General features: G+C 38.2%; 1 protein-coding gene across 12 annotated transcripts in view; it reads left to right on the top strand.

The window, feature by feature from the left end:
- LOC129767924 (gamma-aminobutyric acid receptor subunit beta) overlaps nucleotides 1-27,356 on the top strand; it is a 182,912-nt gene that overhangs the window by 138,399 nt on the left and 17,157 nt on the right. For all 12 annotated transcript variants that reach the window (XR_008741596.1, XM_055769204.1, XM_055769214.1 and 9 more), the window contains exon 8: nucleotides 20,609-20,893. Coding sequence is in view for 11 of the 12 variants with exons in the window: in XM_055769204.1 (XP_055625179.1) it covers nucleotides 20,609-20,893 (285 nt within the window). In the remaining variant the exon portion in view is untranslated. The remainder of the gene's footprint in view (nucleotides 1-20,608; nucleotides 20,894-27,356) is intronic.

Below are 27,356 nucleotides of genomic sequence, written 5' to 3'. Positions count from 1 at the left end.
GGGGCAAACATAATAAAAAATTATTGATGGCATTTTAAAGAGCACATTTGATTCTACATAAGGTGTAATTTCCAAAAGAGTGTTATTTTTTGTATTTGGGTAAATTAAATTTGAAATTATTAGTTTTTGCATATAAATGAACAAGTTGCAATTTTTAAATGCATATAGTAAGCGGAAACTTTAAAGCAGCATCACTTCAGTTCAGTCTTATAGCCACTCAACATGGAGGTTCAAAGAAGACACATATTTGTTTTTGTTTTCGGTGGACGAAATATAGAAGACGTTATACAATTATTACGAGAAAAATGCCAAGATATATGTGTTTTGAGTGCCAGAAAGTGCCTGAAAAGCCAAATGCTGAGCCAAAGGATGAAGCGTAACCGTGTTCGGGAGATTACAGAAAAAATTTCTGCTGAAGAACTGGGCTTCACAACAGCTTCGGATCCAGTATTATCTCTTAGTAATAGGCAAACACCAGAGTATTCCGATCTTCTGGTTCCGGAAAATGCTAAGCATTTGATTTTGTAGTTTTTTATTTGTATGATTTTTATTTATTACTATGAATTTAATTTCCATTATAACAACTAAAACAGGTTAATATGTACATACGGAAGATTATAAAAATAAGTTTGAATAAAACAATAGGAACAACAAAAGTTTGGTAAAATAATGTGATCAATCAACTCATCGCCAGTAAAATATGTCAATATATTACTAAAAAATAACACGTCGAGCCCCGAGTTGTTCTCCATACGGTTTCTATTCAGGAAGCATTTGATAATTTGTCGATCCCCGCTTTTCTTTTTATACAATAAATATATGTTATTGTAGAAAAAGAAAATAGTCAGAAATTTTTCTCGTAATAATTGTATAACGTCTTCAATATTTCGTCCACCGAAAAAGGAAATAAACAATGTGTCTTCTTTGAACCTCCATGTTGAGTGGCTATAAGACTGAACTGAAGTGATGCTGCTTTAAAGTCTACGCTATGTTACTTAAAATAACCAGAGCTACAATATTGTCGAACTATGTTTACCTCTATCTATAAAGATAAGAAAGTTAGATTTTTTATTCCATCGTAAATTTTGGTCACCCTATTTTTGATAACATAAAAATGAGCGCTCTATTATATGTAACAACTTTGTCGAAGACAGTTTTTGTCTAGAGAATCACTGTCGAGCTCTAGATGCTAATTTCCACTTAAATGCACCTCCTGGACCATAGTGCACTGGAACCAGGGATGCCAGGTGATTTTTTAAAATGTCTTCACATATCATATCGGATGAAACATAACTTACTTTTGAACAAAGTTTAATAGCTTATTCAATGTTTATCCTAATTGGTATTTATATATAGCGCATTTTATTAAACTTACCTTGAGGTGAAGTTTATTTCAACAAATATGAACATAAAACATATTGCGCAACTGCGAACTAAATTTTATGAGTTCAGAAATGATAATTGACTTGATAAACCATTGATTGAGTGAATATAGATTTTCCACAAAAACGGAACTGTGATAACTCAATTTGTTCATTTCAGCTTTGAAGTTTTTGTTGTAACTCAAACCATATCCATAAACTATTTATTGAAACGGTATGTAACCGGAAAACCTTCGATTTGAGAAGTGGTGGTTTGGAAGAAAGGTTAAACTATTGTATAGTAGAGGCTCAATATAATAAAACATATAATGTCACAAAAAATGCCTTCACATATTTCATATTGTCTTCAAAATGTCTTCACAAATCAAATGTCTTCACAGTAAGTCAAATGTTTTCAAAATGAAGACATGTCTTCAAATCTGGCATCCCTGACTGGAACACAAAGCTCAATTCTCGATGACAGAGGTACCGTGTCGAATTCTGGTGTCGTCTTTCAATTTGGGGACCATAATTCGGGCCGATAATGTAATTTCTACCAGATTGGATGGCACGAAGCCAGCTTTCAAATGTTAAAATTTGAAAGAAAATTTCTAAATTATGTTATTTCATTACTTGGAACACGTATTTCTGACTCTTATTTAACCAATCGTCTATACATTTCCGGCCTTTTTCACTGAAACTTTTCATTATAATATAAAATTATCTTTAGAAACAATCTTCGTATGAGACGTTTTCACCGCCTGCATAAAAAGTGTTTTTCTTTCAAATTAAACACTAATTTGATACGAAGAAGATTTAAATTTAATTTAAATTTTAAATATGTCTTCTTTCCGCCTGAAAATCAATTACTTTCTTTGACGTTCCCCTAAACTAGTAAACAAAGCTCAATGCCATCAATGCGAATGCTTTCAAATTATTTTTATACGACTGTTATACTGCACCGAGTTTGTGTTGACAGTTTCGTTTCCAAACAACTGTTATATCGTGACGAGGGGTGATGCACAATTTCTCTGTTGTCAAAATATATTATATGAGTTTTTGTAACGTTGTTCATTCTCAATCAAATCATTGTGCCGATTTTTTTTTTATAAATATGTCATCATCAATATTTTGTCTTTATAAGAAATCCATTTTTTTTACTAATACTTCGATCCAATTCTTTGAAGTATTGTTGATCGTTTTTTGTTCAACATTGAAATACAGTGTTGAAAATGCACTTTAGGAATGTCACGTAGAACGCAAAGTAATGTTTCAGAAAATTCACTGAATTTGTAGCTAGCTATTTTTAATGTAAATCATGCAATGGAATAAGTATGTGCAAGATCTTTTCTCAGGTTTATTATTTCGTTAATTTTTGTTTCAATGAACAGGTTACACTTAGGAGATAAAAAGGTAATCAGTGCTAAAAACAGTACTCAACAAATGAATCAATCCAGCAAACATTGAATTTTATTTACTACATCATTTACCCCATATTTTAGGTGGTAAATGATGTGTCTTACTAATATATACATGCATAAGTGGAAGCGAAATAAATATCTAATACGACTATTGCCATACGAATGTAGGATTTATTACAGACATATACAAGAAACAAAATGTCGGAAAATATCTACGTTAAATGTAATCATAGCCATATGAGAATGTTTATATTTGAAGAAACAGAAATTATTCAATTGGATTATATGTGGGATATAAATGTTTGAAATTAGTGACGGCTACGAACATTGGATAGGATTCGAACTTCGGTTGTTTGAATTATCAAAGAGCAGCTATTTCACTATCTATAATATAATTCTAGACCAGTTAAAACTCGTCCATATGATACGAAAGAGATGCAATCGAATACATTCTTCCTGGTTGCCGACTGCTTTCTAGTGGACATATAAGGACATTTATATAGAAATGGCTAAGTAAGGTTCAGTACTATGCGTTTGAAGTGATCAACTAACATGAAGTCTGTATAGTCTTCTTCAGTTACTTGACGCTAGTTGATATTTTCTTCCATTTGTGATGGTTTCTCCTTTTTCAAGTAGCTCTGTAGCCCTGCTTCTTGAGACGCGTTGCTCATAGTTCGGTGGATACTCTCGGAAGATCTGACATCTGAATCGCTCAAAATAGTTTTTTTTTAATGTTTCACGGTTCGATTCCGGAATAGTCACCATAGTGTTACTATTCATGTTGATTGCATAATACTAAAAAATAATGAATATTATAAATATAAAAAATAATTCATAGTTGAAATTATGAACATGGCTGGATACATTTTCACTATCTGATACTTAATGTATTTCTCGAAAACATCGCTTGGGTTAAACGTCCGTATGAGTGCATAACGTCTGATGTACATCAATCATGTCCCCTAATCATAGCTTTAGAATTTCAGAAGAACGTTTTTCGTTGATTGCGAAACTATTCAGAACATCGGTCGTCAACTTGCAATTTCACTAAATGTTTATACTGTAATTATTTCGTAATATCAACAACTTCATTGAAACAAATTCCATTGTACTTCAGTGAAGTACTAAGGTAGAATCAATACTTTAATTTTCACTATCTTGTGTTCCTTGGTTTCCTTTCAAAAACAATATTTTAGTGCCATATAAGCAGGGAACTACTGAAAACATAAGAAAAATATTTATAAAAAGTGTTGTTAATAACCATCAATTATGTACACAATCAACTTTACTTTCCGAATAACGAAGTTCACGAAGTATTAATCAAAAACCAAAAAACTCGGAAGTGTGTGCCCTGTTTTAGTCAATTCGCGCTCTAGCTCTCATATTCACAATGACTATTAGTGTATCCATCCCTATAAATCAATGGAGGTTTCTCGACTGGGCTACGTAGCCTGAAGAAAATCCTGCCCCACACCAACAAAATACCACGCGCCTCCACCGGGCGCCGCGACGTTAAATAAACGCGAAATGAGACCACTGAACGGTAGGACCTTGTCATGACGACAAGCAGCAACCATATTACCACGGCCCCCTACCCAATATATCAGACCACAAATCAGAATCCAAACAAGCTCCAACGATATGCCAAATCTAACCAATTGAGATACACCCTAGTGTCCCGGGTGCAGAAAAAAAAGAATAACGAACGGCCGTGTCGAAACTTACCGGAACTTCACTGAATTTCTACGTCTCGCAAAATCTTCCCCCAGCCCATTTGAAGAAGACATAGAGAACAAACAAAAAAAACTGAATAAATAAAGCACAATCAATCAGAGAGCTCAATCAGTCTGACACGCGCTCTGTTCATGGCATGATGCGTATTCTTAGAACATATTGCGGGAAAACAAAACTAAAAAGGGGATAAACATTTCTTGCGGCCCCCTATCACTCGTCGCTTTTCGGTTTTAGTTTTTGTGGGTCTGATTGACAAGAGGCAAGCAATTAATTCCCGAGATAACAAAACCGAAGAATACCGCATACCGCATGAATAAGAGAGCGAATTTTCCACAAGTTGAGGTCACACGTATTGAGAGATTAGATTTGGGTAATTACTTTACGCAAATTTTTGTCCGCAGCATAGTAGCAACGGATCAAACCAACCAATTAGGTGGATAAAGGCAGCTTTTTATGGTTAGTATGTTCGACCGACTGTGAGTAAAGAAAAAAGGTTATATATAATTTGCGGCGAGAAGGAAAGTGTTCGGTTAGGGAAGATAAAATCTGAACAAAAGTTACAATAGGGTCTGGTGGTAAAGGCTTGGTTGGATGTCAAACGGACCTCGCGGCTAGAGTGAGAAGTTTTATTCTAACGTAAACCGTAGCGTGGTGAGGATGAGTAGATATTATACAAAGTTTGTTTTTGTCACGCAAAGGTAAACTGCCGAAAGTCAGGATTCGACTGCGGCTCTATAAACAATCAGAGGTCGTGAGTCGCGTGAGGATAGAATTCGAGTAAAACCATTAGCAGAGTAGAAAAAAAATGCTGCGGCTGTATTTTGATGGTACTTAAATTTACGAAGGTGAAAGCAGTATATGTTCCGATCCTTCCCACGGCTAGCCGCTTCGATGGGTGGAGCAAATTCCATCGATTGCCCTCGGGATTTTTAGCGTACGTGACAGAAATTAATCACACGCCTTAGGCAAGAGTTACGTACATTACTGTCACGCGTTTATCCTATAGCCGAATAGAGTGAGTGTGTGTGTAGAAATCAAACCGACCTCCTCCCCCAGTGCCCCATAGGATAACATAAAGTCAGCCCTAACAACCCCAGAGAGGCAGCACCGAAGCCTGTACAAATAAACAGCGCAGTGTTTGGCACGATTAAACGCAGCAGGAGTGAAGTTTATTTGCTCACGTGACTGTACACAATTTTCCTCGACATTTGCCCCATAATCGGCCTGTGTAAATTAACACAAACATTTCAGTCAAAATATATACTTATTCCCTACACATGAAAATACCAGGTAAGTGACTTTTTATCTCCATTTCTCTAGCCTTTTATCAATTCAATTTTTACCATATTTATACAATAATTACTTCCTGGTAAACGGAAAACATTATTTTGTACAACCGATGCCACAGCTCATGGGAAGAAAACGATCCGTGATCAAGGTTCTGCCGCCACGAATCGCAGCTGAAGGTTGTCCGGCTGATTCAGTCGCTGCTGTAGGAGGATTGTGCTTGAGAGTGTAACAGTCCTAGATTACTACTTTATAGCATTGGGATGGAGGCAGAAAACAGAAAACTCTACCGCACAGTTCATCATACGAAATATATTATCCATCATGAAACCATATCATCCCATAACGTAAACCGACTCTCGTAGGGTAGGGTACACTGTAATAGCTCCCCATTGCGCGAAATACCATGCATTTAGCTCGGTGGCAATCATGCCCCCTAGGTTAGAGTGTCCGTACTGTGTCATCTAACAATCAGTGCCATCGCTATAGCAGCTTTCAACTCATACACGGAACACTCAGTTGTTTGACATTTGATAGTGTGTAAAAATTGAGACTGAAGTTAATGTATTGAATGTGGAGTTCGTACAAATTGCGTAATAACGCAATTCAGCGGTGATTCCAACACAATGTTGAGCGTTTATGTCACCTGCCGATCAGAGGGTATTCGAATATCCTGGAGTAATGTGGGCTTTACCATCAGTTGCTATGAACTGATTTCAATGCTTGACACAAGATTTCTTCCATAGTACAAGAACAATATATAAATACAATTAGAAACGATTGACCAATGGCTTAGTGGCTTCGTGGATCTACATGAAAATAAAAAAAAGAATCAGTTTCAGCTTAGGTTCTCATGAGCACCTATGAGAGGATATGAGTCTAATTTTGAAATATAACCCAATTAGGATCAATCTCATATGAATTTAGTTTCAATAATACAAGAGATACACAGAACAAATTTAGCCAATGTTCAGTCATAACTCTTCGAATAATCTAGATTCGTTAGCCTGTTTCCGACGATTTCTATGGAAATGGCTATATACCTTGGTTGAATATAGACTCTCGTGTAGCATCTCCAGTGCATCTCCAGTGTCCGCTAGTCACTCCAAAGTCAGAAGCAGGTCAGTTAAATTAGACAAATTCCTTCGTCAAATGTAACTAGCTTTTTTTATTGGTATACCATTTGATTGATGATTGATTTTACATATTTCTGTTGTAAATGTTGTACATTTTCGACGCATTTGAATAAAACAATATTTCACACTGAAAATATTATGCAGCAATTTGTTGTTGGCTTTGCATAAAAACATGTTGAAACCCCGACCAAAAGATATATTTGTTATATCACATTATTCAGTGTTGTACAAATTCGGATGCGCCCAAATCATTGGAAAAATGACACGAATGACACAAGCCGATTATGTTTAGATTCTCATCTTATCGGCTCTTTGAGAACATTTTGTATCACTGATAAACGTTGCTTCGGTCCAAGGTACTTACTTTACTTTGCTTTTGTAGCAAAAGTCCGTTTACCGGACCAGCGCCGAATGGATAAAAGATGTTTAGTATCGTCGGTCTTGGGTCTCGGAATACCGCATCTCCCTCCACAACACATAACCACCTAGTATAGGGTCTACCTCGGAGCCTCTTCCTGATCCTCTGCTGAAAAAAAGTTTTGCACCCGTTGTCCGTCGTGGAGCGTCCCTCTTGAAAACCAGCTTGGCATTCGCCGACAAAGGGTTCCGCTAACGTTCTCAATCTGTATGCAAAATTGAGCAACGTAATCCTTCGATAGTTACTACAATCGAATCGATGGCTCTTTTTGTAGATAGGGCAAATGAGACCTTCCGACCAGTCATCTGGTATTTATTCATTCGCTCAATCCATCCGGTAGATCACATTGTGCAGCCGCTGACTTCCCGCTTTTTTAGTTCTGTCGGGATACCGTCCTTACTAGCGGCTTTGCTATTTTTCAGCTCAACGATCGCCTCTTTAACCTCATCCTGTGTTTGTTGCTCCTCAGTTTGTCCATCGCTCACAGCCCTCATGCTGTTCCTGATTTGCTCTTTTCCTTACTCTCCATTCAACAAAGCCCGAAAGTGGTCTTCAACCTAGCTACAACCGTCGATCCGTCAGTTATCAGGTTCCTGCTCCTGATGGTGTTCACCGTTGTACAGGAGTTCCGCGCGTTGTTTCTCGCATAGGTGCTCTCTGCGCTGGCGACCACCGGTTGTTCGTACTCGCTCTTCTTCCGACGGTAGACTCCTTTTTCGGCAGCTCTTGTACTTCCGTACCTTTCTGTGCTGGACACATAGTCACAGTGAGCATGTGTTTCCTGGCCTGGTTCTTCTCGTCTGTCACTCTTTGGCACTCGGCATCGAACCAACTGTTACACTGTCTTCCTCACGTCGTGCCTACCACCTCTCTCGTAGTCGTTTCGATGGCACCATGGATATTTTTCCACAGGCCATTCATATCTCCTACTCGTTTTCCCTGTTCTTCGATCCTTCGATCCAGCGCTCTGGTGTTGCCTTCTGCCAAGTGCGTCCGCATTGAACGGTTGAATGGTGAAATTGTTCTCTCTGAGCGAGATTTCAGCATGACAAACATGCGCGGATCTTACATACGACGAGATAGTGGCCAGAGTGGATTTTCGGGTCCCGAAAAGCCTTCACATCCATATCATCCAAAAAGTGTCGACCGTCGATCAGGACATGATCGATTTGGGAGCAGGTTGTGAACTTGCATCCCCGATGACGATTTCCATATCGTGTTTTGGGCACTCGCCATTGGTTTGTTCGTGCTTCTCGTGGAACTCGTCCTTGACGAGTTTATCGGTTTATCTTTTCTCGGTGTTTTTTTTTTTATTTAAAGAGGTAAGGAACACTCTACCAGCCTTATCTGGGAGGGGTTAACCCAGACGTAGAGTGGGACTCTCACAGACTAAAACCAACCCCTCTACTCGTAACCCCCTCCCCCCGGGACCTCATCTAGGCGACTACTTTGGGAGCGGCTATGCTCATGCACTTCACCTGTTGTTATTATCTTTTCATTCTTTTTTCGCGTCATTACAATTATGTCAGCAGCCGTTCACCCGTCGAGACGTGAACCGATTACGAATTGCTCTCTAACATGTCGCGCCACCCGTCACGGCCACTCTCCCGGGATTTCTCTTCCTAACGAATCGCCGATTTGGTAGTGCCCTCCATTATAACACGCACTCCGTTACAGCTACTCTCGTGGTGTATGCACCGGTTAGACGACTCCTTCCTTGACGCTCGCTCCTTCGAAACGACCCTCGCAGTGTTCATCTTTTCAGTCCACGAATAGGCATTGCCTGCACACCTTTTGGTGTTCAAAACCCCGCTTACATTCCATCTCGCTAGTATCCGTTTACTCGTCGAGACGTCGAGAATTGCCCTCCAACGTAACGCGCAACCCGTCACAGCCACCCTAGAAGGATTTCTCTTCCCAGCGGAGCGCCGATTAGGCATTGCCTCCTTCATAACGCGCACAGCTACTCTCGTGGAGTACCATCCATTGAAACAGCAGTCACCGTTGTTCACATTTTACCGTCAGGCGTTGTCGGCACTGTTAACGGCATTCCAGATCCTCTCGTCACGACACATTTTCTCCACAATATTCCCGACATGAAGTGCAGGCAGCCCCTCGCGCCTTGCGGTGAACCTGGGACAGACAAAAACGACGTGCTCCGGTGTTTCATCCATATCTCCACACTCCGAGCAGAGGGGTGACACTGCGTGCCCGAACCGATGTGGATATTGCCTGAAGCAGCCATGTCCAGACAAAAACTGCATCAATTAAAAATTAACCTCACCGTGCTTCCTGTTCAACCAGATCCCGCTGCCATTTGTGCAACGACTCCGTTCTTATCAATTTATGGATCTCTCTGGTTTCCCGCCGCTTGTAGCACTCACTGTCCTCCGCCAGAGTGATGCAGATGCGAATCATCTAATCATCGCGCTTACAACTCGTATGGCCATGAGCCAGAATGTGCTGTTCAGCTTACTCCGATTTCGGTAGGTTTCCAGAGCTGCCAACGAAGTAGAGCCACCGTACCTCAGTATCGACGAAGATACGCTTGCCAAGAGGCGCCTCTTGCTGATGTTTGGACCAAAGCCATTTGGCATGATCCATGCCACCACGTTGATTGTCTTTGCCGCCTTCCTACATGCAGAGTAGACATGCTGGTTGAAATTTAGTCGGTCGTCGATCATAACTCCAAGGTATTTCACTGCCCGCAACGAAACGATGGTATGTCTGCCGACCGAGACTTCTGACCGCAGCACTGCCTTGCGATTGCTCACTAACAGTACCTCGGTTTTGTGATGTGCCATCTGGTGCTATACAGAGTCCATCCAGCTGCCGATCGTGTCTACTGCCTCAGTCGCCACCATATCAACATCCTGGAGCGTCTCGCCGATTACCGTTGTTACGATGTCATCTACGAAGCCCACGATTTCCACATCTCTGGATAACTTCAGCGTTAGTACACCGTCGTACATCGTGTTCCAAAGCGTTGGACCTAGGATGGAACCTTGTGGAACTCACTCCGAGATGTCCCCTGTCTTTGTTGTATACCATGATTCGATTCTGGAAATGACACCTCAGTATCCTTTACGGGTAGTCAGGGACCTTTAATCTGTGTAGCGCCTCGGCGATGGCCTCCCAGCTGGCACTATAAAAGCCGTTCTTCACGTCGATCAAAATCACTGCGCATCTCTTCGTTATTGTATAAGCGAAACCTGGGTTTTCTCGATAACAGTCTAAATCGCGTCCATTGTCGACCTTCCTTTCTGGAACCCGAACTGCATTTTCGACCATTCGTAATCACCATCCGTGCATTTTACTAGTCTGTTGAGAACAACCCTCTTCAAGAGCTTTCCAAAGGTATTCAGCGAACAAAAAGATCTATACGATGCTGGATCTCCAGGTGGCTTTCCTGGTTTCGGAAGCAGCACCAGCTTTTGGATCTTCCATTTCACAGGGAAGTGACCATCATCCAAGCATCTCTGCAGCACCATTCTCAACATGTCGGGGAAAGCAAGGATCGCCGATTTTCATCGGGTCTAGGTACTTTTTTCACCTTTAAACCTTTTGCCACCGCGATGAGTTCTTCGTTGGTGGTCTGTGCGTTCTCGATTTCGTCCTCCCCGTCGGTGAGTCGTGCTGCGGAAAGAGTCCTTTCACGACGACCTCGAGTTTATCCGGACATAATTCCATGGGAGTCGTTGAACCACGGAATTTCGTCATCACGATTCGATATGCTCCACCCCAAGGTTTTGCATCGACGTCTCCATACACCTCCCTATAGAAGTTTGATATGCTTCTTCGTATCTCCCGTTTCAAGGCTGCTCTGGTCGCTCGGAGCAACGCGCATTGCTCCTCTATTCCAACGTCGGTTCATGCTCTCTGGATTCTTCTTCTGGTCCGTGAACAGTTAGCACGGAGGATGCTGAGTTCCACCATCGTTTGTCGGTGTGTAGATGTTGATTAAACTGTAGACTTTCGCGAAACTTACATTCAGGGGTCGCGATACTTACATTCCACCATTCCATTCCACAATTATAGCTGATAGGATCCAGCATTTCTTACCCAGCTACTCGATCCGAGACATACACTGTTTGAGCAACTCAAAGCCTGAAGTCCAAACGCTCAAATCTAGCGTTACCCAGAATACACCGCGTGGAGGCGAACTACCTTATATCCCAACTTAACTTAAGTAATCCTTCCTAAATGCGATTGATTCAAAATAAGTGTTCAATCCAGTAATTGAATTATTCGAAGCATTCTTTACGATCAGCTATTTTTTCATATTTGTATGATCTCTGAGTTCCAAATCTGGCGAATATGGTGGATGTGAAAGCAATTCAGAAGATAACTAGAAGATAACTTGTGGAATGTGTAAGCATTCGTACGTAATTTTGGTTTTAATTTTTTTTTTTTCAAATCATGATTAAAAGAGTGTTCGGATTTAGAATCACGGCACAATGAAGAAATTTTCAAATTTTGTACAAATTTAACATATTTTTGTGGAATTCTGTGATTCATAACATACATGAATGTCTTCTAATTATATTCTATCAACTTAGTCTAACTAATTCTATAAGTCAATATAATATAATAACGTGATGGTAAAGGGTGTGTCACATCAAATTGCATCACGGAAAAAACGCTGTAGAAATTCGCCCAGTAGACCGATCCTTTTGTAAATTTTAGACAGTAAAATAAAAACTATTAAACAACTTTTGGCATTTTCTTTTTATTCATACTTCGAGCCCAAGCCCGTATGCTCGCACCTTCCTCTTTACCCCGTCCATAAGGTTCTGTACAACGTCAGGTTGTAGTTTTTTTTTAACAGAAATCCATTTTCTCTTGAAGTCCGCCTCCGATTTGACAACTTTTGGGTTCTTCCGGAGGGCCTGCTTCATAATCGCCCAATATTTCTCTATTGGGCGAAGCTCCGGCGCGTTGGGCGGGTTCATTTCCTTTGGCACAAAGGTGACCCCATTGGCTTCGTACCACTCCAACACGTCCTTTGAATAGTGACACGAAGCGAGATCCGGCCAGAAGATGGTCGGGCCCTCGTGCTGCTTCAATAGTGGTAGTAAGCGCTTCTGTAGGCACTCCTTAAGGTAAACCTGCCCGTTTACCGTGCCGGTCATCACGAAGGGGGCGCTCCGCTTTCCGCAAGAGCAGATCGCTTGCCACACCATGTACTTTTTGACAAACTTGGATAGTTTCTGCTTGCGAATCTCCTCCGGAACGGTGAATTTGTCCTCTGCGGAGAAGAACAACCCGGCAGCTGACGAAAGTCCGCTTTGACGTAGGTTTCGTCGTCCATTACCAGGCAATGCGGCTTCGTCAGCTTTTCGGTGTACAGCTTCCGGGCTCGCGTCTTCCCCACCATGTTTTGCCTTTCGTCGCGGTTAGGAGCCTTCTGAACCTTGTATGTACGCAGGCCCTCCCGCTGCTTGGTCCGCTGGACGAATGAACTTGACAAATTCAGCTTATTGGCGACATCCCGGACCGAACTTCTCGGATCACGTCTAAACTGCTTAACTACGCGCTTGTGATCTTTTTCACTGACGGAGCATCCATTTTTGCTGTTCTTCACCTTCCGGTCGATAGTTAGGTTCTCGAAGTATCGTTTTTGGTACTCTGCTGACCGTGGATTGGACGATTCCCAGCATCTTACCGATGTCCCGATGTGACAACTCCGGATTCTCGAAATGAGTGCACAGGATTAATTCACGACGCTCTTTTTCGTTCGACGACATTTTTCCAAATTTACGAAAAATTGACAGTGAAGCATGGCCAACGTGATCTATACACTCTTATCTGATTATAAGCGAAAGCTGAAGATATAATTCCTAAAAATTAAATTTCTACAGCGTTTTTTCCGTGATGCAATTTGATGTGACACACCCTTTAACATCCATACCTCTCACGCAGAGATCACGAGTTCAATTCTCACTCCCGACATCCTTCCAAAAATGGAAGTAAAAAGTAACGAAACAGCCGAAATGTGTTGAAATATAGTGACTTTCAACAATTACATAGAATTTTCATAGATCAAAAAAAAAATCTTTTGAAGTTGAAGTTATTATCGTAAGCGCTGAAGTGTCCGGATTTCAATGCATTACGAAACTATGTCCGGCACATTCTGAATTAATTTTAAAAAAATGAAACCAGCTTCATCGCGGAAATATAAGACAGCAACTCGAATAAAGCATTTGAAAGAATTACTTTTTATAATAATCATTTATGATATTGAAGCCGCAGTTAAGACATAAAATAACGGTTCTCACAGAGAAATAAAGATCAATTCATACTATCCGAAGACATACCACAGCCAAAGGAGCCTCAAAGAAAGAAATAAAACATTTCGTGCACATTGATAGACATCTAGTGTCAAGCTTTGATTGATGTGGGTTGACAATCGGTAAACTGTTACCTGTTCTGTAATAGAAAATAAGGTGGCGCAAAAATATGTTTACGCAGCAATGAAATGGTAAAAACCTAGCCCAACTGAACGACGTTTCAACCTTCCCGATAGCCGCGACGAATGATCTCAATGCCTGGGTGTGTATAAATGAGAATAACCCAAAGCAAACAATAAGTATCCATCACTTGTAGAAATAAAGAACGAACTAACCGACTCAAAACTTTGCTCCCACTCAAAACACTCACCAGAAATCATCATCCACTAACCAGAAAAAAATTATACAGTTTAATAATTTGGAAAAAAAAATCACATCACTCTTCTGTTCACTTCAGCAACCCATAGAATATCGTCGTTGAAAGTCAAAAAGGGTACAGTTTGAATGAGGGTAAATTTGGTTCCCAGCACACATTCGCGAGTGACACCCAGCAAATTGTATCCTTTCATCGCTTCCGAAAAAAAGGATAATTCGTCCCCCAAATTGATTCACTTTCTGAATTGGCAATCAGAAACTTATCAAATCAAATTATCTCCACATACACACAACCACCAGTCAGTCTTCCTTTTTCCCCAACATGTCGGACTCGCCACTTAAGCGTGGAAAACAGCGGAAAAAAAACTTCCACAATAAAAAATCCAAATTTATCGTTCTCAGGAAACTATGGTTTAGTTGTCAACATCCATTCGCTTTCGTTATCCCTCCCGCAGTCCCTTTTTCACACATGAAGGTAACCGCTTAGTCACAATCAATTGAGCGGCGAAAGTGTCACGGAACAAGCAATTGGATTGGCATAACTGCCTTTTTCCTGTTTCCTGAATCCAGAAACAATCACAGTAATCGTTAACAGATCTATCCCAAAATAGATACGCAAATATACTCCCCAAATCAAATACTGTTTCGTATCATAAAATCTTGCAAAGGAAAATACACCCAAATATGTGTGTATGCCCGGAAAAAAAATTCAAGTCGACAGGAATTAATCCTTACACTTTGTCTCCATCATACCGTTTCTCATTTAATACACACACACACGCGCGCATCTCAACTCACCATGTCATCCCTTATCCAACCACAGCCCAGCATCCCAACCATCATTCTCAGTGTTGAAATTGTATACTTTTCCACTCTAATAGATCGTTTTTCTCGCCCATAAATTGCTATTAACTTTTTGTCAGCAGCGAGAGAGAAAAAAAAATAGATTGCCCTTAATGAATTATGCATAAAAAAGATTTTGATTGGATTTTCTATACTATCAGTGATAGCTGTTAGAATGAACGCTTTTTCCCTTAGTTTTCTAGAATATTTTCTGTACTGAATTAGAATGATTTCTTGCCGGTCGAACTTTAGCGAGATCAAATTATGATAAATCTAAAATCTATTTCTTTAGCGCAAATCTTAGCATAGGATCAGCCAACTTTTATCCTCTAGCCATAGATCAGTTATTGTTTTTCTTCAGTTGAATATCGATCGCATTATAGAATTAGAAGGAATCAACCATTGCCAGCTATTCAGACTCCGAATGAAGTGTATTTTCTTTTTTTTCTAGATCCGAAGCATGAATATTTTTAGCCAAATAGCTGATTTAAACCAACTAAAAACAAAAAACAAACATTATATTTAAGCAAAATCGCAAGGAATCCAGTTCTGCATTTATCAGAAGCGTTTTACCGCAGCACTCTCCCTGTGTGCGCTTAACCTTTTTTTTACTAGTTTTTCTTTAAACAGCTTTCGTTACTTTTCAATCGATTCTGCTAAAGCAATTTTTCAAATACATTCAGAACAAAATATGTAAGCTTATTTAAAACGCCATCCCGAAAAAAACACATTGGACGTCATGGCCGAGTAAAAAAAAATATATCGACATTTACTTGCATGAAGAAACCAAATCTAATCGCATACCATTAGCTGGAAAAAAATTGAGTTTTCATCAGAAATGATTTTTGAACAATCTTTCGTTTTTGATTACGTGACCAAACTTTTTTGTGATACTACGTATTTTCCATTATGGTTTGTTACTTTTGCAAACTACCACCACCACCACTAATAAGGCTTATTATTCGATTCTTTCTTTCATGTTTTGACACATTTTTTATCTATCCTTTTTTCTCTACTTGAGTATCATATTAGTCTTAAGATTACCGTAAACGAGAAATGAAGTTAGATTTTCTCTAAAGAACTTTTTTTTAAGACAATTGCGTGCGCCTTATTAACATTCCTCCGTAAATCATATTTTGTTTTGTCTTTTCTCTTCGACGGTTGGATGGAAGCTAACGTTTGGCGAACATAAAAAATCATGACTCGGTTGTTCAAGATTGAGTTATGGGTGAAAGTGCCCAAAAACGAAGCAGTAATTATTCCATTGTATAAAATAGAAGCTTCAAACGTCTCGACCCTGAATTATGAATTATGGGTCACATGCTTACAGGTTTTTTAAATTCACGGTATTTATTGACATCACTTTCAGCCTTAAATTCGGTTTGATTTTTTTTTTAAATAATGCATTATCATGTATAAACTTGAAATTTGATTATTTTTTAAGCAATATATTCATCATATGTACAAACAAAATAGGCGAGATGAAATGCACATTTCATTGTTTTAAATTTCTCTCATAATTTCGGTTCAAATCGAAGTAAACACGCTGTAGTCTTTTTTGATACCTCATTTTCCATACTATTTTTGAGTTTCACTTATATAACTCTGAAAAAAAAGTAGAAACAATTTGGAAAACAAAAAAAAAAATAACAAAAAAGTGCCCACTTCATTTTGGTTCCAGAAAAGATAAATTAAAATAAAAGCGCATTAATAATTAGTGTGACCTGCTTTAGTCCTAAGGACCTACTGCAGGCGCTTCGGCATGCTCTTCACCAGGTTCTTCAGGTGCTGTGGATCTAGCTCTTCCCAAGCGCGCTCCAGGGTTTCTAAATAGTTATTTTTATTGATAACACTAGTTTTTTCAACCCTGGTATCGAGAACCACACACAAATTATCTATGGGATTGAGGCCGGGCTTTTCGAAAGCCATTCCAGCAGTTTGAACCGACAAGACCGGAAGCAAGAATTGGTCTTTTTGGCAGTATCCTTCGGGTCGTTTTCTTCCTGAAATACGAACTTTTCTTCCAAGGCCCGTCTGGTTCAGCGAAACTTCCAGTTTTTCCCGCAAGATGTTGCTATAGCAATCAATCTACCGTCATAATCTCGTCGACTTTCACGAGCCTTCCTACTCCACACCACGAAAAAAACCTTAGGTCAGAACATTTCCTGCTTCATGCTACACCATCCCTTAGATGTGGATCTCCTGAAGCTTCTCACCAGATCTGCGCCACACATGAACCCGCTGTTTTCGGTTTAGCAGCTCGAATTTGTATTCGTCTGTCCAAAGAACCATTTTCATGGACTCTAGCATGCTCAGTTACAAACTTAAGCTATTTGACTTTGCTATTCAATCCCTGTGCTACGAGACGGCAACGAACAGTTCGATCGGAAACTGATAGCCGAAGGGTTTCGTAGAGCACGCGGAAAGTTACCTTCCGCTTTTATATTGATATTCTCACATGATCTTTTTGTCTGTTCTCGCATCCGTTTTGCGCTTTCTGCTTATTTTTAGTTTTAGAATAATTTTTCCAACCACTGCCTTGCTGTTACAGTGCTTCCTAGCGACTTCTCGATGCGATTCATCATCTTGCAAATCATGAAACACCAATTTTCCGATACACAGAGGGAAGTGCTTTCGAAATATCTGCGTGCTCCATTTTATCGACTGAATCATATGCGACTACGTATATAAATGCACCAGGTCGAGTCATTTGCTTGAAAACGTGAGGAGTCTTCCGATGGAAACACATCGAAAACATATAGATTTCCGAACTGGGCATTTTTTGTTACATTTTTTCCTTCAATACAAATTGATTTTTTGTCTCTTCAAATAAAACTTTTTTTTCAGCATTCCATTGTTGATACTTAAAAAAAATATAACAAATAAAAAATATTACAGGCTGTATATTTTAATGTGAACCAAATCAATTGAATAAGTTCAAAACAAATTTGAAGTGGGTACTTTATTTTGCCCATCAGTGTAAATGAAATGACAAGCACATGATTAGATTTGACTGTGTTACAGCTGGAAACGGCTTTGAGTCTAAACCAAATAAGCGAAGGAGGTGAAAAAATTCCGCTGCCGCTGGAAAAGCAACACATTTCGTTAATGTGAAAATTGTAAGTTGCTATAACTAACGTAACACACGATTTCAACCTCATACGAATAGGATGACGGACATTATTTTTTTTCATTTATGGTTGTTTGAGTTTTGCTCCACAATAGAGCAATTCCACATGAAATCGTCCTTAAAATGCAAATTTTAAAAACATGTATTTTTGATTCGAATGAAAGTTTGTATTCCGTTTGGGTTGGAGGAAATATGAGTTTTCCACAGCAATTGGGGTTTTTTTTGACTAATGTGTAACTTGAGTGAAAAAAATGTACACTGATGAAAAATAGTACTCTTTTTTTATTTACAAAAAAAACTTTAATTTGCAATATCTAAAATATGTATTTTTTATTTTTTTTTCATTTTTCATATAAAATAGAAGAATAGAATTTGAAGACATGTTCGTTTTAACAAAATGTTTTTCAACGCAACTCCTAAACATATATTTTTACCATAATGATGTATTTGGAAAAGTTGTTGATAACTATAATCAAATTCATAAAATTTCAAGAACATGACGGTATAACACGGCAAACATATTACAAGAGCCTTTTTATTATAAAAAACACATTAAATTTGAAATATTTTGTTTAAATATCTCGAGAATGGCTGCATTTAGAAGGAGATTGATAAATATTTTTTTTTGTTTTAAATCACATCATGATTCATCATTTGTGGTAAAAAATTATTGTTAACATTGGGAGTTGGGAGAATTCATAAAAATTCAATGTTTCGCAAAGTTCTCCAAAAATTGTTTTATCATCTTGGACTAATTTTTTTTAAATTTTCTACATGACTTCTATTATTTTCTTCATTTTTTTGTAAATAAAAAAAGAGTACTGTTTTTTTTCTCAGTGTATATTTTTTTCACGTTTTATGTTAAATTCTATAACTCTTTCTAAGACACTATTTCGATACAACTCGTATTTTTTGAGATATAAAAAATCAAAGATTCCTCTTACTAAAATCGATACGCCCTTTCCAAAAGTGAAAATTCCCAAATGATGTGGAAAACTCATATTTTCTCCAACCCAAACGGAATACAAACTTTCATTCGAATCAAAAATTCTCAAGTAGTTTTGTCATTTGTCGATTTCATTTGGAACTACTCTATACTTTGTGCGAAGGGAAATAATAAATTACAGACTTATTTATTAAACAAGACGAAAAATAGTTTATACTTTTGGAATAATTACCGCCAGTTCACCCGGTTTTGATAAATTGATTATTAATTCCTTTAAAAAAAAACTTAAAAATTTTCAAAATTCACATTTGCTCTTGTCGATGTCAAATAGATTCATTTTGGTATTTTTTTATGATACCTATATAGAATGACCATTGATTCAACACTTTATTCAATTTCAATTGAATATCCACAAGCGTCCTGCCGCATGCAAAAACAAATACTTTGACGATAACATTGAATATAGATTATTCTAGTAGTTTCAATCGACAATGAATATTTTTGCTTTCTAAATTGATAGGAAACGACAACAGATGTGAACAAAGAATCGTTGTTTCAGTGTGCGTATGAAATATACCGATTTCTCTTTACCCCAATAGACCAAAACGAATCAATCGAAAAGGACTCTGGCACTCTGGAAAGAACAAGTACAAAAAAAAACAACAAAAATAAAATCCCGTTTTATACGATTTAAATAGCTGTGAACAACATGCTGTATTGGATGCAATAGGTGAAACAGATAAGACACAATTAAGACATTTGAAATTCGCGGAAAATTTCATTTTTTAGCAACACAACGATCGATTATCAGAAACATGATAAACATTTAATGATATTTGATACACTCTGTTTTTTCTACTGTACCAAATTCAACGTGTTAAACATGCATTGAGGCTCTAGAACATTAGCAGAATGAATTAGTGCGCAATTATTTTAGTTAATCAGAAAATTTGTCAATCACGCATATTCTAGAGCTTGCGTGTTATTTGGCATAAGAAATCTAAGGATTAATAAATAGCCTACGTAAATACGACAAAAGTTCCTCTGGAAACGTTAGTGTCATTCAAGAAAAAAAAACAATTTTGCCATGATGACTTATTCAACACCATAAGCTGCGCGTGTCATTGCAAAACTGAGGCGATAGTTATATTAGATAAATTCTTCGTGTGACTAAACGTAAGCTTCCATCAAACCGTTCAGAATGTGCATTCTCTTTTTTGTAATATTTACTGTTGATAAACTTTACGTATCCTATTTGAATCGTTAAAATAAAATAACCTTCATTCTTCGACACTACATTTTCTACCCTACGAATTACGCTTAAACTTATCAGTCTTGCCTATTTTTATAACTTTTCATCTGGAAATGTGCAAAAAAAACGATGCACCCCAACGCATTTCCAACGCATTCACCTATCTCACCATCAGTCATCGAACCCACCGGAAACTAAACTAGAACATTCCGTTCAACATCTTGCGTTCCACCGCCATCATTCTCTTCTCTCATGCCTTTTTCAGTTGTTTCTACTCCTTATTACCTCCACCTAACCAGTTTGCTCTCTATCTATTATATACCAAAAAATATACTTACCCAACTCTCATTCAATGACCGAATAACAAACTAAATGAAACATTGTCTGTAATAAAACCCCTTTTCTGTTTTTATAGGAAATTATTCACGTTTAGCATGTGAAATACAGTTTGTACGTTCGATGGGTTATTATCTCATTCAGATTTACATACCATCCGGATTAATTGTAATCATATCGTGGGTATCATTTTGGCTAAATAGAAATGCTACACCAGCACGTGTTGCATTAGGTGTAACCACTGTCTTGACAATGACAACACTGATGTCGTCAACGAATGCTGCCTTACCGAAAATATCTTATGTAAAATCGATTGACGTATATTTAGGCACATGCTTCGTCATGGTATTTGCCAGTCTGCTGGGTATATAACAATTTTCTTACTTATACATACGTATTTTTATATATCTATACATATATATATTCACTATTTGCTACTGTACAAATAACCAGTCTCCTACGTGTTTGTGTTACTTCATGTACTTAGAAGTTCGTTTTAAAGGCCCCGACAGAGCTTTCGCTTTACACTGCACCGGACCGAGCGGGGGAGGGTTCCAACACTCGAGCCCGTAGGAAGCTGTTCCAAAAATTAGTCGTGCATGATTTAATTTTTGATCAGCTTTTCCCCTCATTCCATTCGTTGTTATACCGCACCGAATGTTGAAACCCTTCCCCAAAGGTCCTCAATTGAGAATGTGAATGGTGTTGCAAAAAAAAAAGACATACGAAACCAAACGGCGGTGTTAAATGAAAGTTCGAGCCGGCCCAAAGTCTGATCGAGTCTGAGAAAAAACAAAACGGAAGACCCAAGATTTTTTTCAAATTCAGACAAAACCGGGCTAAATTAGCAATCCTTACAAATCACCCTCACAGAGAAGGTGTTGAGATAATAGCAAGGCCAGATTTAAACCGTAAAACAACGATCAGTATTGAGCTTAACACACTTTCGATACCTCATTTTAACCCTCACCAAAAAAGCAAGCTACATTCAAGCGCATTTGTTAGCATTTACATGTTCTTATTGCTATGTAACTTATGACCAAATAGCAATTCAGTCACACAATGAGCCATTCAACAGCACCCGAATGCTCCCTGGGTCTCACCTTTGACTGAGATTACCGTGTCAGTTGCTGCAAAGAATCTAAACTAAAAGTTGAAAGCAATGCTACTGTATTTACAAAGTAATAAGCGAAGAAATCAGAAAGTTACATTCAAATCGTACACCAATCACTCCAATCGTCACCTCTTTTTCTTTTACGTATCGGAGAAGTTGTTTTCTTCCGACAAGCAAATGAAAGAAAATTCGATAAATTCATCTACTATGCTCAGCAAAGATCGCTATATTTCGCTTGTTTCTGATAGTTTTCATTATCGGTTTTTATTTTCAACTCTCACACCTTTTTCAACTCTCTCCACTATGTTTACACTTTGTTTTCCAATTTCCGTTACCATCTGGGATTAAACCCCTTTTTTTCTTCAATAGCTTTGGTATCTCTTAACAATCCATTCAACTCTTGCAGAACAATCAATGCCGGGAGAGAGAGAGAGCGATAGTTTTTGCTATGCCCTTCCTCAAGCCAATTCGAACCAATCTAAAGTTTTCTTTCAGATACGCGAGAAATGCCACCGGAGACGGATTGTTTATACTGTTGTTTCGAACGAAATATGTTTGATGTTTAATTCTTTATTGTTTAGCCATTCTCAAATATTTGACATGTTCCTTTCGAGACTGACACGGATCTTGATTGAATATTACCTCTAATTCATTGTCTTCAACCGTTGCAGACGCGAGTGCACAACAATTTACATGTTCGGATCAAAAATAGAAACGTTGTTATACTTCCGAAAAATGATACACATTAACAACAGGAGAACAACACTGGTGTTTGAGCAATAAAAAAAGTTATTGGCCGAAACGTTTTAGGGATACTAACGCCATCTATTGTAGCCTTCTGAAACTTATTCGTACACCCAATAATAATGAACAAAATCTACGTGAAGTCCACATCTACATTGATAGGCAGAAAAACAAGCCCACCTTGGATGTTTGCAAACTTTTCTCAATTTATGGACTATTTTATCAAAAACTACTACCGAAATTTTATAGAATTGTTTGTAAACTATTACTCTTTCAAGTAATTAACAATTTTTTGCCATTTTTGCTAGATTTTGTTGACTCCCTCACTTCTTTAATCTGTGCAAATATGCGTTGACAAAAATAAAAGCCCACACCAAAAAATAATATTAAAATCATTCAAAACCCTTATTTTCTTCATGTTATGGCAGTTGGAGCTGTGCGGTATTGTTAGCAATCGATATTGAAGCGATATAAACAAAGTGTTGTATATATTGTATTAGAAACAGCATTAGATACGATTTTCTCTATTATGTTTGGATAAAAAACTATTTTGTTAAGTAAATATAGCAGCTTCATGAGCCTTTCTTATAAAAACAACATTTTTAATTGCATTTCCATCATATTTAGCTGGATTCAGCTTAAACCAATTATATTATTTCGATGACATGCAAAATAAAAATAGAAAACTAGTACAGAAGCCCGAATTCAAGAAATAAAAAATCATACAATAAAAGCAAAAAGATATTTAGTGTGGACTCCTGAAGCTTCAACGACATGTTGAAGACGTATGAGTCTACTATCCACCAAGTTCTGGAGGTGCTGAGGGTTGATTTCGTTCCACGCCTTCCGGAGAGCCGGGAAATAAGTGTCCTTATTAGAGACACCAGAATCAGGACTTTGTGGTTGCCATTCAAAGGGTTTTATGTTGCCTGAACGTAAATAGGCTTTGGTCTTCTTAGCGGTATGCTTCGAGTCGTTGTCCTGTTGGAAAACGAAGCTGTTTCGTAGGCCGGTTTTTGGATGCGATTCCTTCAAGTTGTCCTTAAGGATGTCAATGTAGACACTGTTTGTGTATGCTCTTCTATGTGCCAACGTTAACAACACTTTGTTTATATCGCGTCAACTGTATCACTGGAGGATTGTAAATAATATCGCACACCCCTAGCAGTAATAACATGTGGAAACGAGGGGTTATTCAACGTTTTGAGTTATTTTAATATTATTTTTTGGAGGTGGCCATCCGTTCCCTTCGCTTTTCTTTATAAAATGATGTTTTGATTTTTTGTCACACTTCTCCAATTTACACTAAACAGTTTCCCAATATTTTTCAATGGGACGAAAATCAGGACAATTTGATGAATTCATACTTTTTTCAATAAAATCAATATTATTCGTATATTCTCGGCTGTAATGGCAGCTGGTTCTGTCGGGCCAGATATTCACGGGACCTTTGAACCTTTGTTTTCTCTCCATAAATACAGATAAATAAATACATCTTCTTGCGAACGAATTTATCTGCGAAGACAAATTTTAACTTAACCGGAAAATCGCCCTTAAGCTTAGAAAGATAATGTTTTTGACCCGGGATTTGTCAAAAGTCCATTTTTTTATATGTTTTATCGTACATCAAAATACACTCGTTGTACTTGGTCAGAGCTTGGCCGTACAGTTTCTCTGTACCGTTTCTGGTAATCATGTCCTACAGAACGCTGACATGGTACGATCGAAATATATCTCGCACACAGATTCGCCGAACTTTACTGTGCGCCGCAGTGAACCTTTTGGTCAAATCGCGTGCGGAGATCCCAGGATTTTCTAGGACTGTCCTGATGTTCTTTGTTCGTAGCTTGCGGTCATATGTTCCACTTTCACGTTTGGTTTGCATTACATGATGCAACGTCTATGTTTCCCGGTAATGTTTGAGAACGGTATTTACAGTCGATTTTGGTAATTTGAGAGACTTGGCGATCATTCCTCCTCACCAAGTTGGATTTTCAACGTGAGTGTGCAGAATTATTTTTGTCTCTCGCGTTTCCACTAAGTAAAAAATCATTCCAGATTAAAATGCTGTCATTAGTTCCGTAGCATGACAACTAGAGGCGCTCCAGTGACTAGAAAGAAGCGGAGAAATACTAATTGGAGCAGACTTTTTCCGTAAAGACGCACCATCTTCAGCTGAATGCGAATCTGTTCAACTGTATTCTTTTCTTCCAAATTAAAATGATTGTTTCTAAAACATAATTCATCTGTCCACGAATATGATCAAATCTGGTTCATAAAATCTTGTATTACAATACGAAGATAACTGATAACTGAAATCCTAATTAATCAAATCAAACAATTGATGAGCAAAAACGTGAAATTTGAAAATGTGTTTTCTTCATTACTGTAAACTCTTGCAGTTTGTTTTATGATAGTTACAAATGAATAAATTATAATAGATATGACAGAGCTCGACAATTGTTACGGTTAAATTTTACGTCTTTCGAAGCTATCTACGAATCAAACCATATCTGCATATCAGCGGAACTGCTGATCACCCAAACCAGTAACCATCGAACGGAACAAGTAATAACTGAACGACGCAATGTTCAGCAAAAAATAGCAGATGGGGTAGGAATTCCCATTTGAGTGTACCCAAGTAATTTTTTAGCGACTTTGGCAACGTGAGGCCTAGCGTTGTTATGTTGTAGAATCACTTTTCCGCACCACTGCTCGTATTGTGCGCATTCTGAGTGCAATGCTCGGCTCAATCGCATCAAATGAACTCGATACCGTTCCCTAGTGATGGTTTCATTAAACGAGTCTACGACATAGAAGCATGGCCAGGTAGTTTCCTAGATTTTCTTTTCTCTGGGTTGCTGTTATGAATCTTTCCTTACCCACTATGGTGCGATGAATAATATCTTCCCTTTTGGACGCTGGAGCAGATTTCAGATGAAAAAACGACGCTCATCGTCCCTCGACTTCAAATCATAAGGATTTCAAGATTCTTGCTTTTGAATAATTTCTAACGCATTTAAGAGCTTGAGAATACATGGAACTTCATCGAGCAATGCTTTCAAATCGGCGTTTTCGAGGATTTTGACCTTTTTTCACGGGGACGGTTGTCAGCATCGAAATCAGCTTGTATGAAGCGACGAAAATCATTACGACACGTTGTTTCACTTAGAGTCGGAGCTCCGTGAACCTTTTGGAGCTCTCGATGCGATTCAATCAGTGTTTTCTTGAAAAAAAAAGAAGAAAAACCAACATTTATTATTTCGCACAAATTCAGACATTTTCATTCAACCAAAAGCATATGTCGCCATAACCACCAAAGTTTTAAAGCGGTTTATTTACCTAATGTCCGGGTCTGAATCATAACGTTTTGGATATGTTGCAATCGATCAACGCTAAATCTATTGACAAACAGGGGGTACTTAGTTGTGCACTTAATAATGGTTCCTCATCGAATGTTCTAAAAGTTCTAGTACTAAAAAGAGATACCGGAAACAGATGCATATACTTATTTTGCTGTAGACATTGTTCTGATTGGCAATATGATTTCAGCTTAATCAATCATTCGTGCATTTAATCACAACCAGCGATACATCGTTTGATCCGCTATCTTGTTTATTTATCTATTTTGGCTTAAGGTCTTTACAACATGGCCTGATTTAAAATGTTTTTCGAATTAACTCGGTTCGTGGCTGTCTCTCTCTATGTTCTGTTTCATCTGTGATTGCGTTTGGTAAATATAACCTTGGCGTTAAATAACTCGACGTAAACGTATTACAAATTTGGCTGAATTTTGAGACAAATCATTGGATACAGCATTCGAACTAAGGGCGGAGCGATGTAAAAGAATTGGCCTATTTAGTTTTAAAACGTGCAGCCTGAAACCAAATAAAAAATTGTCATATGAGAATACCTTCGTAAACCAATCTCATTTTCCCACAAAAATGAACCTGGCGTGCTAATTAAAATTCACAGTTTTGTAAAAATTTCATATTTTATTATAAAAAAACATGGTCCTGTCCTAATTTTTTTAGGATACTGCCCGTCGCTAGCAATAATATGTTTTCATCATTCATTCTTGGCGACATACAGCTTCCTCTGAGGAACCTCTGAAGAAGCTGATATTTCGGAGCGATCCCCAAATATATCTATAAGAATGGAAGTAGCGCTGAACCAGGTTATGCACCATCAATCGGAACAAACGGTAGATGGAAGGTGCAATATGTGGACTATATGGTGCAGCAGAACGTCCCATTGAAATGTACCCAAGAAAGTTTTCACGACATGATCAACATGTGGCCGAGCCTTGTCATGCAGCAAAATCACCTTATTCTGTGTTTGCCACATGAGATGTTTTCGGTAGCGAGCTCCTGCGATGGTTTCACCTGGTTCCAAAAGTTCATAATAAGCAGACACGAATTAGTTGCGAACCATGGATGTGTGGCTTCGTCTTCAATAATGGTTGATGGCCGTTTTTACCCCAGGATTTTATTAGCTTTGTATTGTCGTAGTGGATCCACTTTTATCCTCACTAATAGTACAATGTCGTTTCCAAAACTCGCAAATGATACGAAATGAATAGTCATAGTCTTAGTTACGCCTAATGATTCCGTCAATTCATATTGCGTATGACTTGAACCGTCATGAAGAAGTGTCTCCAATTATGCATCTCCATATAGCAAACAAAATTGGATGGAGTGTAGCTTAATAACATATTTGTTCTGCCTACAAAATAGTTTGTTTCGAATCTGAAAAAAATCTAGCAATACCTAACATCATTTCAAAATGACAGGTTCATGTTAAGTTGTACGAAAGCAATTTTGATGTGAATTTTATAACCACGAAAACTGATCTGATCATAGTGTATCATGAAGTGATGATTCAAGGTCGAGTTCAATTACTTTAAATTCTCGTCGATTTTGCGAGGTGTCATTCGACGGTTTGACCTTTCAGATCATGGTACAACTTG

Source organism: Toxorhynchites rutilus, chromosome 2 (assembly GCF_029784135.1).
Source record: "Toxorhynchites rutilus septentrionalis strain SRP chromosome 2, ASM2978413v1, whole genome shotgun sequence".
Lineage (NCBI taxonomy): Eukaryota > Metazoa > Arthropoda > Insecta > Diptera > Culicidae > Toxorhynchites > Toxorhynchites rutilus.
This window is presented reverse-complemented; position numbering and strand designations above follow the sequence as displayed.